The sequence below is a fragment of the Empidonax traillii genome, unplaced genomic scaffold (assembly GCF_003031625.1).
Source record: "Empidonax traillii isolate 1590-97213 ecotype Southwest subspecies unplaced genomic scaffold, ASM303162v1 scaffold469:size586335, whole genome shotgun sequence".
Taxonomy (NCBI): domain Eukaryota; kingdom Metazoa; phylum Chordata; class Aves; order Passeriformes; family Tyrannidae; genus Empidonax; species Empidonax traillii.
This window is the reverse complement of record NW_020955662.1, coordinates 399549-414005: the sequence shown is the minus strand read 5'-3', so window position 1 is coordinate 414005 and position 14457 is coordinate 399549. Positions and strand designations below refer to the sequence as shown.

The following is a 14457-nucleotide window of genomic DNA, read 5'->3' as shown; positions in this document are numbered from 1 at the left end:
TTGACTTACAACCTTTTGTTTTGCTTCTGGACCATCCTAAGCAATACTATGAACTGTTCTGATTTTTCTGCTGGTTTGATATCAACCATGCATGCATGAGAAATTTCTTCACAGAAACGGTTGTCAAAAATTGAAACAAACTGCCCAGGAAAGTGGTTGAATCACCATCCCTGGAGATACTTAAAAGATGTGCAGATGTGGCACTTAGAGACATGGCTGTAGTGTGGCAGGGATCGGTGGGAGTCGATCTCTTCTCCAACATGACAAGTGACAGGATGAGAGCTGAGGCCTCAAGTTGCAAAAGGGAAGGATGAGATTGTATACTGAGGAAACATTTATTCACAGAAAAGGGAGTCAGGCATTGGAACAGGCTGTCCCAAGAAGTGTTGGAATCACCATCCCTGGAAGTGTTCAGAAGGTGTGTGGTGGCCCTTGGGGACATGATTTAGTGATGAACAAGGCAGTGCCGGGTTAAGGATCAGACTCAATGACCTTAGGGGTCTTTATCAACCTAAGCAGTTCTATGATTCTATGAAATAAGGACACAAATTCAGTACATGGGAGTTGAAAGAGGAGTGTGTTACTTTGTCCCTTGGAGTCCCAGCTGCAAAAAGGAACTCTGTTTGCTTTGTAGAATCATATGTACTCATACTGACTGTGACTACTGTTCAAATGATACAGGGTAAATAATGAGATATGGTCCCATTCTGTGTAGAAAACATTCTGTCCCTAGGCCTCAGCTGGTAAAGTGAACACAGCTTTGTTGCAGTTACTGGATTCAGTGCCTTTGGAGAACCAGTGCCAGCATGCAACAGGAACAGACAGAAACATTAGGTAGAGCTAATCAGAAATCTTTGAAACAAAGCATAGACAGAAAATGCAGATTCAGTGGATGTAGGATGTCAGATTTGAATTTCACATTTCAGAAACACTGGCAAAAGCGAAGCAGAGGCAATTGGTCAGAACAGGTAAGAGGTCCCATTGATTTCAATATGAGCATCTCAGGGAAAATTCATCTGGCAGACGTACTTCAAAGAGAGTTTACCAGGGCTTTGAGACACTGCAGCCCTGAATTAGGAAAATGAAAATGGTTTCCATGCTTCTGGATCATACCCATCATACACCATTCTGCACAGCTACGCATGGATGTAGCAGGACAGATTGTCATGCTGGGGATTTGAACACACTTCTATGGAAGACAGTATCTGAAAGCTCTACAACCTCGGTTCAGACCTCTTCAGGATCAGTGAAGAGGGATTACCTTCCAGTCTCTCCATTGGTGGTTCTTGCAAATCATTGAATCTGTTGGGAATAACAGTTGCTTGCTTCTTGCTTTAAAGTTGGGACTCAGGTGCTGATGTTCTGGGAGAGGCTCACAGACTGGAGAGCATAATGCACAGTAAGAGAGGCTTAGAGACACAGATGAAGAGTACTTTGTGCAAGTTCTGTGAAATTATTGGGTTTGTGATTTTGGTAAGGCTTCAGGCTTCCATGGAGAGTAGTTCCATTCAGAAAGGGAAGGGTTCTAATCCTGGGAAATACTCAAAATCTTATGTGATTTGTGGCTGAGTGACATTTTTAAAGAAAGGGAGAATGCCTAAAAGCAGGCAGCACTCTTTGCAGCTGTCACTGCTATTTCATGGCTGTCAAAGTGTATGCTGTGCTGGAAAGAAGATTGTAAAGGGTTCAAATATAAAACTGGAAGAAGGCATTATTATTAGTTTATTTCTGACTGCTATTTTGGACTGATTTGTGTTGTTGCTTTATTTTAGCAATTGAATTTGCTTGTGCTTGAGCTCTCTGTCACTGATTTAGAGTGCTAGCTCAGGGTACTGGAAAAACAAAGCAAAACATAAACCAAATCAAACCAAATGAAAAATCAAACAAACGTTAGTCCATTTATTGTCCATATCAGATATTGTATCTTGTGGGTGTAGTGACAGGACAACTCTGTGCTGCGTCAGGTCCAGCCTGAGTCAGGAGGGGCTACAGTGCTGTGGAAATCACTTGTTTGTGTTGGGAGGCAGTACTAGCAGAGTACTAGCAGAGCAGAGGCAGCTCAACATATTTTCTGGTGCTCAGGCCCTGAGTTCAAGCTTTGCTCTTATGGTTTCCAAGACCAGGAGTGCTACTGAGGCAGTGTCTCTCTCTTGTGTTGGGTCAGGCTGAGACAGAGTTCACTTTGGCATAGCAGCCCTCACAGTGCGGTGCTTTACACTGGTTGTAAACACTCCTCTTATAGCAGCAAAAGGGCTTTTTATGCTTTCCTAGTCTTATTTCACTGTAAAGAAAGAGAGTTTTACTAACAAAAATGTTCTAGACCACAAAACCCACAGATGTGGGTATGTTTGTGTTTTATTTGATAATTGCTTTGCAAAGCAGTTACTCTTCATGCTCAGTAACTCTCCTTTCTAATGCATGCATTAGCATGGTCCCGTGTCAGAGATTACAGGTCTGAAAAGCCACAACTGGCACAGCCACCCTCCATGTTGCTGCTGCTACTGATATGGATGTGCCACACCACTACCAGACTTCTAGGTAGTTTTCTCTTGAGTTATTCCTGATACACTACCACTAAGGCTTGCTGTGTTGAGGAGGGTTCCACCACCTGCTCCTGCTGAGCTGTCTGTTCGCTTCACTGCTCCCATTACAGTTTGCTGTCCAGCTCTGTCCGCGTGTTGAAGCCAAAAAGCCAAATAGCCCCAGGTGTAAGAAAGAGCTCTTGCAGCATGGAGATGGCACAGCCAGTGTCCTCATGTTGCAGAGGTGACAAAGCAAGCAGTGGGGAGAGGAAAACTCTGCCCTGTGTTCTTGGGTGAGGCACTGATGAAGGTGGCATGATGACTGAAGCACGTCTGTCTAAACTGAACTTCTGGAAAAGGTTTCAGAAGATTCAGAGATGGTGATGAGATGAAATATGAGTGATCCTTTATGAATGACTCATCTGTGGATCAGCAGCTGACTACAAAGAAAATTTCACACTTAGCTGTCTCTTCTTTTGACTACTTTTGGATCACATTTTATTTCAGATAATGCACTGTAAATAATATTCCTCACTGAAGTGTTCCAGCTTATCCCAGTAAACCGTAGTTACTGGAGACAAACATAGAATGCTGCTTTTTTTGTGTGTATAACCAGTTTTCATACATGTACCGGCTTTGGATCAAAAACTCTTTTTTGAAAACCTTGATAGTCTGCTTCATATATGAGGGTAAGCTCTTGGATAAAGGAAGAACTGAATTTTTATTTTTCATAAAATATTTCTTCAGACTACGATATTGATGCCAAAATAAAAGTCGTGGAGAAACTGTCAGAAAGGGTGACCTCTAAAAATGTTTTCCCTTGAAAATTGATCGCCACTGTTGCGAATCAGTTCCGTTTCTCCTGCTTGTGCTGGCAGATCCAGGCTTCATTTTTAGCTCTCAAAACTTTCAGTTTTGATACATAAATTGTTCCTTTTAAGTATGGCTCAGATACAGCCTAATTTGCTACTAAATCATCATGAGACAGCTCTAAGGCAATCCTGTTCTCACTTGTTTTTCACTCTTGTGATAGAGGCTACTGGTATAATCAGATGGTGAGCATGTGTTTTGGACATTGCTCCGTCTGGGCCAATCCACAGAGGCTGGGATATGTTGCAGTCCCCTGCTAAAAATAATGCTTCTTATTTCAAGCTGTGGCAATTTATGTTTTCAGTTTGGTGGGACAAAAATTTCAGCCCTAGAACATCAATCAGGAGGGTAACTATCGCACAAGCTCATTCAAGTTTCAACCCCTTGTGGTTGTCAGACGTGTGGGAAGAGCTTCCATTGAAGAAAAAAAATGCATAACCCTTTATAAAAAGGGCCTTCTCATCAGGCAGTGTCTGTATGTTTTTTTAGCTCGGAGATTCCTGGCTCAAACTCTCACTGTCGGCCAAGGCAGCAGATTCCCACCAGGCATTGCTGAGAATAGAGGCTCAGGCCACTTACATCTACTTAGCACTTTTAAAAAATTGTTAATTTTAGCAACCCTTCTCATAGGTGGGATTTTTTTCTGAAAATTAATATGTTGGCTACTGTGGCAGAATTATCACTCAGTTTAAATTGGAAAGTATGAGAATAGGAAAGCTGGCAGTATTCTCCTGTGCATCTTCATCTTTCCTGGAGACTTTTTGCAATTCTGTTTTGAGCAGTGGGATATTTTTGAAACATGAGTGTGATGAGTAGGTGCCAAATTTTGAAATATATCTGTCAAGGGTGATGAGCACAGTTCTTGTGGGAAGAACTTGTGGGAAGAATCCTGTAGTTTATGATGGGGATGTTCAGTGTGCACTGTGAGAATCATACATGTATTAATTTTGTTTTGCAGCCACTTAGCACAAGTATGAATCGTTCAAATCCAGAGGAAGTAAGAAGGATTGTATGTGCAATTCACAGTACAGCCCAGAGACTGTAAGAGTCCAGACAATGTGAAATACAGGGCAAGGGAGGGCCATGCATTTATTTCCTCCTTCTTCCTCTTGATGTTCTAATACGTCAAGGTTAATTATCAAACTTCATTATTAGTTGTTAGACAGTGATAATAATATGGAAGTTCCTAATTAGTTTTCTTCTTCATACTTTCATTGTTTTTCAAGATCTTTCCATACCCAGTTCTGCTAGGTATCCTGGGCTCATCTACTAGGCTGATAGAACATAATTATCTCTTTCATTTTTTTTGTCATTATTAATTAAGAGCAACATATTTAAATGGTAGTGAGAGACGTATCAATTTTTAGACTCAAGGAGAACACTATAATTTTTGTTTTGCTTGCAGTTTTAAATTATTTTTAAAATATCCAAGGCATAACATGGTCAATGAATTTAGCTTTAAGCACAGATAACACTTGGGGCCTGATTGCATACTTTTCTACATATTGTAAAGCCATTTATGCATAAGTAAAGATGATGAAAACTGCTATCACATAGTTTACCCTTTGCAAAACCACTGACACTTGCACCAAAGCAAATCAGGTGGAAATCAGGTAGCTGGAGCCTAGGTTACAATTTATACCAAAAATAATTTCCATTTTATTATCATTTCAAGTGGAGATCTATTTTGTGGGACAATGATCAAGGAAAACCAGTTGATGCAATCTCTTGGTTTTCACCCAAAAGCTTTTGATACCAGCTCTCACAGTATCCTTCTGGACAAAATGTCCATCATTCAGCTGGATAAACACATCATGCATTGGGTGAGCAATTGGCTCACAGATTGGGCACAAAGGGGTGAATGGGGTTACTTCAGGCGGACGACTTGTCACTAGTGTGGTTCCGCAGTGCCCTATCTGCAGACCAGTGCTCTTGGACACAGCGGAAACAGAGGGGCAGGCACTGATCTATTTTCTCTCTTGACCAGTGACAGGATCCAAGGTAGTGGCCTGAAGCGGTGTCAAGGGAGGTTTAGGTTGGATACTGGGAAAATGTTTTTCATCCAAAGAGTGGTTGGGCAGTGGAACAGGCTTCCCAGGGAAGTGGTCACAGCACCAAGCCTGTCTGAGTTCAAGAAGTGTTTGGACAGTGCTCTTAGGCACACTTGGGGCTGTCCTGTGCAGTGGAGTGTGACTTTATTGATACTTATGAGTCCCTTCTAACTCAGAATATTCTGTGATTGTCTATGTACTTGAGTACTAATTTTGTTGTAAAATAATTTAAGACTAACTACAGAGACAGGTTTTCATGATGTTATTTGCACTTATATTGCACATGATGGGAAGTGTTTACATGGTATTTAAAAATTTGAGATTCATGAACTACTAAACATACCTATGGGTTTTGAGCACAACATTTCCTCTTTTTGTGTAGTAGAGTGAAAGACTTACAAGAAAGAAGAGATTTTATTATAACATACTTCTTAAAATTTATGGAATATTAAACAGCGAGCTAAATGTACATGAAACAATTCAGACACTACCTAATAATAAATCAAGCCTTACTGTAGTTTTCTGACCCTAGTAAAGTGTGTTCGAACTGGCATTAAAGCTGAAGTTTTCCAATCATCTTGACTGGAGAAAGGTATTCAACAGCAGCTGTTGTATTTTATTTCTTAAAAACAGAATACCTAACATCTAAATGAGCCTGGATCTTGGGTAGAATTAAGACTTCAGGACTTTCCAAATGTTAAAGGGCATAAAAGTTTTGGACCTGTAACATGCAATCTGCTTGGTGATGTGATGTTCCTCCAAGGGCGAGGACTTGGTTCTTTGTGAATGTTATCTAAATTCTCCTCTTTCTGGCTTCAGTTAGGTGGGCTACAGTCATTTTTGTGTAATGACATTAGAGTGCTGGAGTCTTCCAATTTTTCATTTGTACTGTAATACGTATGAAATACATATACGTATTACATATACAAATACAGTTCAGAAATGGTGAACATTCAAAAGTAAATCTGCTTGTCAGTCTCCAGACGGAATTATGTGAGATTCAGTCACTTCACTCTGGTGCAGGAGCTGTAGAGGTGAGAGGAATGGCGTTTGATTAAAATTGATTCTGAAATAAGAGCACTAGTTTTGCATATTTATATCCATGCTGATTCAGCAGGGAATTAATTAATGTTTTGGTACTCAGCTGTTTTCATCTGTTTTGATGAGCTCGCTGGGAAACACTCCATGGAAACAACCGGCCCTTGCTTGTGTTGGTGAGAACCAACAAGAGATCACAGTGGGGAAATGGGAAGGAATGGCTTCAGGTTAAAGAAGGATGGTAAGGAGTGAGGGGAAATTGTCCAAATCCACAATGTCATTTCTGGAGTTTAAAAGAGCGTTTGAGAGTAAAGCCTGTGTTAACATTTTGGAGAAAATTTCCAGTGCACAGTGATATTTTTGAGCCAGGTGATAAAATTATATTCCAAGGAATAACATGAAAGTTTTATCAAAGACATTGGCCTGGTTTTTCATGTGTAGCCATGACTGACTGTAATCCTTTCACCTACTTTTCTTTATATATATACCCGGGATAACATTTTCCCTGGAGCCACTGAACAACACTCATGCTCACTCATAGAGGATTTTGCCTTCCCTGTATATTGAGGCAAACGTGAGCCGACTTGCACAGGATACTCTGCCATTATTGGTTTGCTTCTTTATTCGTTGAGAGAGCTTGTGTACCTTTGTCAAAGTAATTTAAATCATTGCTTAAATCATTCAGAAGTCATGTTTGTGTGCAAATACTTTTTAACATACTGCATGCATTAAGTAGTCATACTTCAAGACATCACCTTAAGATTGTCACAAAGTATTAGCATCTAGTGCTCTAATGTTGTTGAGGTCTTAGGTGGTGTATCCAAAACCTCTGAAGGAATCAATCTGAGGGAATAAATATCAAGAGTATCTGTGGACGAGAGCCTGATTAACTTTCTTCAGACCCCTTCTTCTTTCTATCTGCTCCATCCTTCTATTTGACATGCAAGCTCATTGCTCCATTAGCAAAGAGAGGCATTTCAAAAGTATGTTTCCAAATATGTTTCATTTGAAATTTTGAGAAAATATATGCTGTCTTGGAGCTTCTGAGGACATAATGGTATCTTCAGACAAAGAATTTACACAAACATTACCACTTGCTTGAGCACCTTTCTGGCTTGATTTCTAGATGCAGTGACAAGCAGTGAAAAGTGGCAGCATCATTGGCATATCAAAGGCAGAAGCTATGTTAGGGTGGCATGTAAAGTTGGCAGATGAAGTGAAGAAGGCTATGCAATGCAAGGAAATAAGTGGAATAAAATTAATGCCTTGGGCAGGAGAAGCGTGAATACGTAAGCGTACCCTCCGTAATACAAGCTTTCAGCTGACAGCTCACAACAGTCCAGGCTCGGTGTAGAAGGACAAAGTACCCATGGATGTGCTGATGCCTGTGTGTAAGTAGTGGTAGTCAGAATCAGAGGAGATCAGGAAGTCCTAAGGGAAAGAGCAGCTGACATCTGTGGTGGTGGAAGGAAAGGGAGGAGAGACCTGCAAGGGGAAGGCAGGGCTCTCAGGGTAAAGCCCAGCAAAATGGTCCCTGCTATGGCATTTTTAGTAAGCTGAGGGACATTTCTGAAAGCCTAGGAGGAGGTGGGAAGGGAGATGTCATATGATGCCATGGAGGTCTAGATGAGAGATTTAGTTTTAAGTTTCATGAGGAATATGGAGATTGTGGAGATATTTTATGCATCCTGATCATAATTTTTCCACTTTGTGGGAAAAAAATAACGGAGGAAACTGAGTAATTTTTTCCAGAGACTACCTTAAGCAGTGATGATATCCATGGCTGTATTTTACACTTGTGTTTATTCCCTGGTTACAGATCCTGCTCAACAGTATGAACTCCTTTCTACAAACCTCAGGCTCTTACTTTTGTACCCAAAGGGTTTCTGCCATGGAGAAACTAAATTCTTCTTAATCACCACTGAGGCCTCTCCACCAAAGTATTTTGGTTCATGTTACTTACTTTTGTTTATAGGCACTCATCAGCATAATGTGCCATGGCTTACAGCAGCAGGATTTTTTAGACACCTTAGGATTTTTTTTTTCTACCTGCTTGTATATCACTCATAGCATTTTATATTCTTTTTCCATTTGCCAGCAGCCTGGCAAAGCATCGCTAATATACCATCATAAATGTCTTCCCTGAGAAGAGAGAAGCCAAAGCATCAATAATTGATGAAAGAAATATCCATTTCACAGAATTTTAACAAGACTGAAAAAAGTTAAATGCATATGGACAGACACATAACTATTCATACTTTTAATGCATCACACAAAGCTTGCAAAGGACGTGGTATCAGATGACTGTGCAAACTTCAGAAGGCCCTGACAATAGTCTGTTTTTACAACCACTTTTAAACAGATGCTTCCAGGATGAAATGTTCAAGTGCTACACAGTTAACACAGTGAGATCATGTGGCAGGTTAGAAAAATCTATTAATTGCAGGATGAATTGTGGATGAATAAATTGCATATGTAAAAATGAAAATTATCATGTATTCCATGATTCATTATCTATTTCTGACATGGAGAACTAAATTCTCTTGAACAGAGCCACACGTGCATTAGGTGTCTGAAAGTACCCAGCACAGAGCCTTTATTTTACCTTCAGCCATCATTTTCCTTGCCCCAAAACTTGCAGAAAAGTTGGAGCTGATTCCTGCATCAGTTGTGTTGTCTGCACATCCTTCAGCATGCAGGGCATGGAGCACAGGTGATGTACTGCCCCACCGCTGAAGCTACTGAATACTGACTAAGACAGCATTGCTTGGAACTTCTCATCAGTGCCACTCATGGGAACTGGAAGTTTTTATGAATTGAAGGAGCCATGCCCAACTCTGTGCTGCTCCTCTTTGGCTACTCAGGAGGACTGGAGAGTCTGGTCCAGAGTTTGTTAAAGACTAAATGATCAGAACCTTCTTCTTAATTCTGAAAATGGCATTGCATTGCTCACCTGTACTTACTGCCTCTGGGATATGGAGGTGGAAGGGAAGAATGCCACCTATTTCCTCAGCAGCCTTCCTCTATGTCTAAGTTCATTGCTTTTCAAGATCACTCACATAGAAAATGTAACCAGAAAATGGTTGAGCTTGCTCACTATGTTTTTGTACTGGATTTTTGGTAGTATGATGATAACCCTGTTTGTAAAAGTATTTAACTACTTGCCTAATTTTAAGAAGATGGGTAGTGCCATTTTTTTTTAAAACTATCACATGCTTAAAATTAATACATTATTTTGTAAAACATATATAGGTCTGGAGGCTTGCATACATGCACATTCTCCTGATTGATGTCAAGTCTTTTGAAAGAATTTATATATCTATTTTTGCCTCCTAGGTGGACACCCACGGAAACATTCTGCTAACATCACTTGAAATTCACAACGAGGTGGCAAGCAACGAGGTCACCACCAGCATTACGGAAGCCCGAAATTCAACCATATCCTTTGACAACTCAGGAATCCAATACAGAAAACAAAGCTCACATCGTGAAAGCTTTGGAAGGCGTCCTTCAGAAAGAACAGGCTCTCATAGCAAGAGGGGCCATTTACGAAGAAGGTCTTCGCAACTGAAAATAAAAATCCCCGATCTAACGGATGTGAATGCCATCGACAGATGGTCAAGAATGGTGTTTCCATTCACATTTTCTCTTTTCAACTTAATTTACTGGCTATACTATGTTAACTGAATGACTGAGTTTTTTTAAAGGACTTCAGTTATAACAAGTGAAGTACTACTTGCCTGCAGAGTTTATATATATATTTTTATATATATTTATATATAAAAAATATATATATGAACTTTTACTATGTAGACCATATTCATGTATGTGTGAATACATGTAGCAAAGAATTGTGTGTACTTAAAGCACATACTGCAAAGCAAAAGTATATGTATGCACACACACATGAACACATTCATTCTGAGTTTATGGACACTCCAACATAGAATGCACTTCAGAGGAACTTTTTAAATCAAAAGGCAGGTGGTGTCAAACACCTTTGACAACAAGCCTTGAGAAAGTGTTGTATATTATCACTACAAAACTTTGACTGTCATAGAAATTTTCAAACAGCTGTATTCATGTATAAAGTCAGTATTAAGTAACATCATTTGTAAGTGCTGCCATACACACTAATCATAAAGCAGTAGAGTCACACTGGTAAGTTTAAAATAAGTTATTTTTATTGCAGATCCATCAACTATGATTTCATCATTCCAGATTTATTTTTCTTGGCTAAAATTTCTTGAGTTCATATATATTATAATGTATTTTTTTCCCAGTTCTGAATGGGCATCATTTTTAGTGATCTCTGGCTTTCTCTTCTGCAGTAAGCAAGCTGATCATGGGAGTGTTGTAGGTCTTTGGAGACATATACAGGTTTATAATGTTTCAAACATGCATTTTAAGTGTCCATCAACAGTGAAATGAATCTTCTGTAAGTACTGTAAATGTACAGCACTTTTTCCTTCCCTTGGACTGGTTCCAGCTGCCATGTCATTTTGAAAGAGAACAGCACATTTTTAGTATAATATAGCTGAGAATTCAACTACTGTCAATGTGTTCTACATCTGCTATAGATTTAAAGATTGTTATTCCAGTGAAAGTGTAGAGGATGTCTCAGGTTATTTATTTCAACATGGAATCATCTAGCTGTAGCCTTTTTTAAACATGCATTCATATTATTTAACATTCTTATAACATTGTATGTTAATGTAAAATATATTTGCATAATATGCATATAAGTATATTTTGTCAATATTTTTCTTCCCCGTGCTTGCTATTGTGACTGCATGTTATGTCATATTTTTGTTTCTGTGATGTTATAACTTTTTATTCTCTAGAGTTGAGCAAATAGAGCACTTCCGATACTTTGATTCGGTAATGGAGCACTTTCATAATTTATTTATATACTGCAAGTATATACACCCACACTTACCAAGGTAGTGTGCTGCCATCACAGATCACAGGAGTATGGGTTTTTTTCAGCATTAACTATGTTCTAACATATCCTTCATGTAAATGTTACCCCTTTGGTTTTCATCCCAATTTGTTCCCTCACAGGGATTCCAACTTTTTTCAGTCTAGTAGATTGTAGTTGTCAAGGTATGCCGATTTCAGATCTGTAAACTTAATCTGTTATTTATCAGAACTAAACCTTTCTAAAGAAGAGAAGATATATTTTTTGTAAACAGTGTTTCTATCATGTACATTCTCAAATAACAAGAAATACAGTAGCATAAATAGATCTAAAAGAACACAATACAGGCTTAGCCCTGCCAGTTCTCTGTGTCTGGAATTCCTCCGGACATCGATGGGATATTCTGACAGATAGAGAGATTTGGATAATAGTTAGAGACTTCTATGGGAGAAAATATGTGTGGATAAGCATCTAGCAAAAACACCAAAAAGGGATGAAACTGAAAAGGCTGCCTTGGCTCTGTAATGGCCCATGTTCTTACTAGTGCTAATTTACCAGTGAGTAGAGCAATGATACTTGTGTTGCTGCCTTTACAGTCCATTACTGTTCCCACCCCTATTTGCAGCTGAACTGCGAAACTTTGCTCTGAACCGAAATTCAGCACAGATAAACCTGGTTTGCAAAGCCTGCGTTTCAGTTCCACCCTGGGAGCATGACTGGGCTCCCACAGTTGCCTTGCAGCGAAGCTGCCGTGCGATCCCCAGCTGCTGGCGTGGTCACTTTAACCCCAGCTGCTGGCGTGGGCAGGATCAGCGCCGCAGTCCTGCTGCACCCTTGGCAGTGGTGCGAAGTGACTGGAACTGCAGTTTTTAAGCACTGTATCTGCAGACAACTATACAATATGAAGAGCCTCAAAGGAACCTGTATAGCTGGAGCAGAAAAAGTTGTTGTTTAAAAGCTCCTCAGTATTAAGTCCCATTGGTAAACCATAATGTATTGTAAGCTCTCTAATAGCTCTTCAAACTGTGAAGGGATTATAGAGACCATTGTCAACACTGTAATCAAAGTAACTAGCAATTAACACTCTCCCAAAGTACATATTAGATAGAATTGTTGAAAAACCTTCCCCAGTGTTTATCTTAATAGCAAAATATATTTAAAGAAAACCATCTGATTTTAATAAAAATTATAAATAGTAGGATTTGCTTTAGAAAAATTGCCCTACTGAAATGATGTCCTAGCAAGTCTTCCAGTGAGTGTCCTAAATAACTATGCTGAAAATGAAATTCAAGAAGAGAGTGGTCCTGCCCTCATGATTTAATGACGGTTCTCTCTTCTATTCAAGCCCCAGCTCCTAGAAATCATGTGATCAGGCAGAAATCTTCAATAGTAAGTGATTTTTATTTTTTTTTAATTGTGATAGAAATGTATGCTCCAAATCCCACTGAAATCAGTTCTTCAGTGGCTTCAACCAGAATTTCCAAGCATATGGAAAATTACTGTTTGACCAGAGCAAAGAGACAATGTGGATTTTTCAGGACCCTGTATGGGCAAGAGAACTGAGTCCCTGAGGACTCTCTTTCTCTCTCTCTTACCCTTTGCACAACTGGAGGGCAGGATGTTACTGCAGCCCCTTTCAGAGACTGCACTCCCCACCATGTCTTTTGTTGCAAAAAGTGGGCAGTCGCACGTTTCAGCTTTTTCACAAGATTTCGCATTCATTGGTCTAGTTGAGTTCCATGGGACACAAACAGCTTTAACCTTGAACAGATCTAAGTCTTGGTTTGACTTGAAAAAGCCAGGAAAATCTTACTTAAGGTTAGCACTTCATCTTACACACACGTTTTTGTGCCTTTTTTTGCCAATTCCCTTCCTTCAGCCCCAAAACAACTTCTTACACACACACACACACACACACACACACACACACACACACACATAGGTGTTAAGAACAGTGTTTGCCTTGACCTCCCATTTTCTGGCTTTTATCCCTGTGTGCTAGCTGCAGCATATTATTTTAAACATACATGGCTTTAAGACTAAAAATGGTAATTTTAATCAAATCACACCAGATTTATGTCTTTCATAGCTAATTAACTCCTTTGTAACTTACCACTACTATAAATAACATTTGCACATCATTTGTTTGTAAAAGGCTTTAAAAAGAAAAAAAAGAAAAGTGGAACTATCATCTGTTATAGCCCAAAGGGTCAATAAACAGTAGAAATTTCATCCCATTGTAAAGATAAGCTAAAACCGAGTCCTTTTTGCTTAAGGCACATCTATGTATTTTTGGTATTCTTCAGCAGTGAAAAAAAAAGGAATAGTAAAATGGAATGATGAAGAGATGCTTTATGAAAATATTGATGAATGAATATTAATTTATTAAAAAGGATTTAATGATTTTTTGCGCTTCTTTTTTCTGGGGATGGAGGGAGTGTAATGACTGTTTAGCTAAATTTTAATATTTAATTGCATGTTAAATATCATGTAATGGTTAGTCTTACGCATTTTTTAGGAAAAAAAAGAAAGAATTTTCTTATTGCTACACATGTAGCAGAAGATATTTTAAACATTAAATGACTATATTTCCTGATGTTTTATACAGTAGATCAAGGAAGAGGGAAAAACTGCATCCCCTGACTTAGCAAGATTCTCAATAGCAAACCAATCTGTCTTCAAGCTGGGACATTGCCAGTTAAGAGCAGAAAGTTTGTTCTGTGCTTTATATGAAAAAGCCCTTCTTTTGCTTCATTCTGTCCTGGAGGCAAAAAAGTTTTTGATAACAAAACAAGACAGTGATTTTTTATTTGTTTCAGTAATTGAATAATAAATATTTAAAAAACAAACATGATACTTTCTCCTGCTATGCTAATTGTATCAGGACTGTTAATTGTGTTCATTACACTTCTTATTGATAAATATTAGTAAGTTATTTTTTAGGAGTCAGGATGCAGACAAGATTCCAAGAGGGGATTTTAAAGACACCTTGTCATCAGTTCTACAACCCCTTCCCCCAAAACAAACTGGAAAATTTGGAAAGCAGGAACAATCT

At 39.0% G+C, this 14457-nt stretch overlaps 1 protein-coding gene across 6 annotated transcripts in view; it reads left to right on the top strand.

Annotated features, from left to right (window-relative positions):
- Positions 1–13805, top strand: part of GABRB3 (gamma-aminobutyric acid type A receptor beta3 subunit) — a 117314-nt gene extending 103509 nt beyond the window's left edge. For all 6 annotated transcript variants that reach the window (XM_027895798.1, XM_027895802.1, XM_027895799.1 and 3 more), the window contains one exon: positions 9818–13805. In XM_027895798.1, coding sequence (XP_027751599.1) covers positions 9818–10168 — 351 coding nt within the window. In that variant the 3' untranslated portion in view covers positions 10169–13805. The remainder of the gene's footprint in view (positions 1–9817) is intronic.
- Positions 13806–14457: the final 652 nt, after the last annotated feature.